At 53.4% G+C, this 2,500-nt stretch overlaps 1 protein-coding gene across 7 annotated transcripts in view; it reads left to right on the plus strand.

The window, feature by feature from the left end:
• LOC123510015 (ecotropic viral integration site 5 ortholog-like) overlaps positions 1–2,500 on the plus strand; it is a 115,166-nt gene that overhangs the window by 62,164 nt on the left and 50,502 nt on the right. The window contains exon 1 of one of the 7 annotated variants that reach the window (XM_045264708.1): positions 2,055–2,163. The exons of the other annotated variants lie outside the window; for them this stretch is intronic. Coding sequence (XP_045120643.1) covers positions 2,126–2,163 — 38 coding nt within the window. The 5' untranslated portion in view covers positions 2,055–2,125. Of the gene's footprint in view, positions 1–2,054; positions 2,164–2,500 lie in introns of those variants that run through there. 7 annotated transcript variants of the gene reach the window in all.

Genomic DNA, 2,500 nt, shown 5'->3' on the forward strand with positions numbered 1-2,500 from the left:
GTACCTTGCTCACCTGGGAAGAGAGAGAAGGAAGGGAAGGAGGGAATAAAGGGGAGACTAAACTAGACTGTCGCGAAATTGAAGAAAACGGGAAGACGAGAGAAAACGAGAGTGAATGTGTGTGTAAAATATTCGAAAAAAAAATGTGAGGGAGTGATTTTCTTCTTGTCTCTCTCTCTCTCTCTCTCTCTCTCTCTCTCTCTCTCTCTCTCTCTCTCTCTCTCTCTCTCTCTCTCTCTCTCTCTCTCTCTCTCTCTCTCTCTCTCTTTCAAGTCTTCTCTCCTGTGACTCTCTCTCTCTGTTTATCTGTAACCGCATCTCTCTCTCTCTCTCTCTCTCTCTCTCTCTCTCTCTCTCTCTCTCTCTCTCTCTCTCTCTCTCTCTCTCTCTCTCTCTCTCTCTCTCTCTCTCTCTCTCTCTCTCTCTCTCTCTCTCTCTCTCTCTCTCTCTCTCTCTCTCTCTCTCTCTCTCTCTCTCTCTCTCTCTCTCTCTCTCTCTCTCTCGTGCAGTTGAGAACAAATATTGGATTTTTTATAGAGGCAAAGTTGGTATTTTTAGAGAGAGAGAGAGAGAAGAGAGAGAGAGAGAGAGAGTTGACAGTGTACAAACCATTTAAAGTTACATAGCACATTCAGTTAATATTCTCTCTCTCTCTCTCTCTCTCTCTCTCTCTCTCTCTCTCTCTCTCTCTCTCTCTCTCTCTCTCTCTCTCTCTCTAAATTACAAGCCCCATTTTTCGTGTTCACATTAGAGAGGCGTTTCAATTATCCTATTTTAGCGCCGAGTAGCGAACTGAACACCTCTTCCACCCTCCTCCACTTAGCCTCCACTCTCCCAGTAATAACAGGGGGCGTGGAGGAGAGGTGGATCGGGAATAACAAAGGAAAAAGGGAAGGGAGGTGCGAGGAAGGAGAGATGGATGCAGGGAGATAATCAAAGAAAACGGAGGCAGACTAAAGCGTTTGATGGGGGACGGAGTTAATTTGGTGAGTCCGCGATGGTCGGTGACTTCTTGTTGGTTATTTGGATTATCCGCCTCAGCCTCGGTGCCTTTGTTTGTGCTTCTTCTATTGCTTCCTGTCTCCCTTCACTTCTGCTGTGTGCTATTGTTTTATCAGTTTGTTTGTTTTTTTCCTTTCAAATATTACGTTCTGTTGATTTCATTCCTTTGTCGTGTGTCGCATCTTAGTTCTTAGTGTGGGCTTGTTGGAGCTTCCGAGGTTTGGTTGTTGGTATTAATTTCGCTGTGATGGGGCACGTCGGTGTGGCGGTGGTGCTGGTGTCCCCGGGGCGGCGGTGTCCTCTGGTGGTGTGATGGTGTGGCGTTGTGGCTCTGGAAGATTCGGCGTAGCGTGTTGGTGCTGCAGTGGAGGGCACGGCAGAGTGTGACCACGTCTCCAGGGTATGAAGGTCAGCGGCAGTGTGGGACGCCCTGGAGGAGGGAGCTGTGGGTGTTACCTGGGGGCGCCGCAGTGAACACTTGAGTCCCCCGGGGCTGTGTTTGGCAGCGTTGTCTCCGCGGCGCGGCACAGCGGCGAGGGGGCCACCCAGGTGGACTGCAGGACGCAGGTGCGGGGCGGCGGGCGGCGCGGCCAGTGAGGGCCTGGAGGGCACGGCAGGAGCAGGCCTGAGGCGGCACTGGTGACGCGACCTGGCACACCTGGTCCCCGCTGCCCCGGAGCCGTGCCCCGCCCCGCCCCGCCCCTCAGCAGGGCCGCGGCGTGCCTGCAGCGCTAGGGGCCGCGGGGAGATGCAATGTGGAGGCTGCAGGCACACCCAGACCCAGGCCGCCACCCTCGCCCTCTGCCGCGCCGTCCGCCCACCACTGTTGTGACCCCCGCCCCCATGGCGCCCAGACTACACCCGCCCTCCATGGCGCCCCGTCCGTCTTCGCCCCCCACGGGCTGACCCCGGCCCTGTGGAGGTGTCGCCCGGCCGGGCACTGGCCGCTGGACTCTTGCTGCCCCGACCCGGGACTGTGTCGCGGCGCCGGCGGCGGCGGTGAGGTGTGGTGAGGTGCGGTGCGGTGCGGTGGTGCTCTGTGGCCCCTAAGGGGTGGTGTGGTGTGTGGTGGTGCGGCGGGCGGCGAGGCCTGGCGGGGCGTGGCTGAGGCTGTCAGGCGAGGATGAGGAAGTGGACTCACAAGGATGGGCTCTTCCGAAAGTAAGTACACACACACACACACACACACACACACACACACACACACACACACACACACAGGTGTAAAATACGCAACACTTACCTGCTCTCATTAACATAGTTCCGCGCAGCATATAATTACACACGCGTGTTTTGTTCCGGCGCGTCTTGTTACCTGTGGTGCTGCTGTGGGTTATACTTTTATCATATTATAACAATAATAATTGTTATTATTTAGTATAATAATAATAATGAAATGAATAATAATCATAGTTATATTGATTATTATTATTTTTTTATTGATATTATTATTGTTACTGTCGTTGTTGTTATCGTCATCTTCGTTGGTTTTGTTTGT

This window comes from Portunus trituberculatus, chromosome 28 (genome assembly GCF_017591435.1).
Source record: "Portunus trituberculatus isolate SZX2019 chromosome 28, ASM1759143v1, whole genome shotgun sequence".
In the NCBI taxonomy this organism is placed as follows: Eukaryota; Metazoa; Arthropoda; class Malacostraca; order Decapoda; family Portunidae; genus Portunus; species Portunus trituberculatus.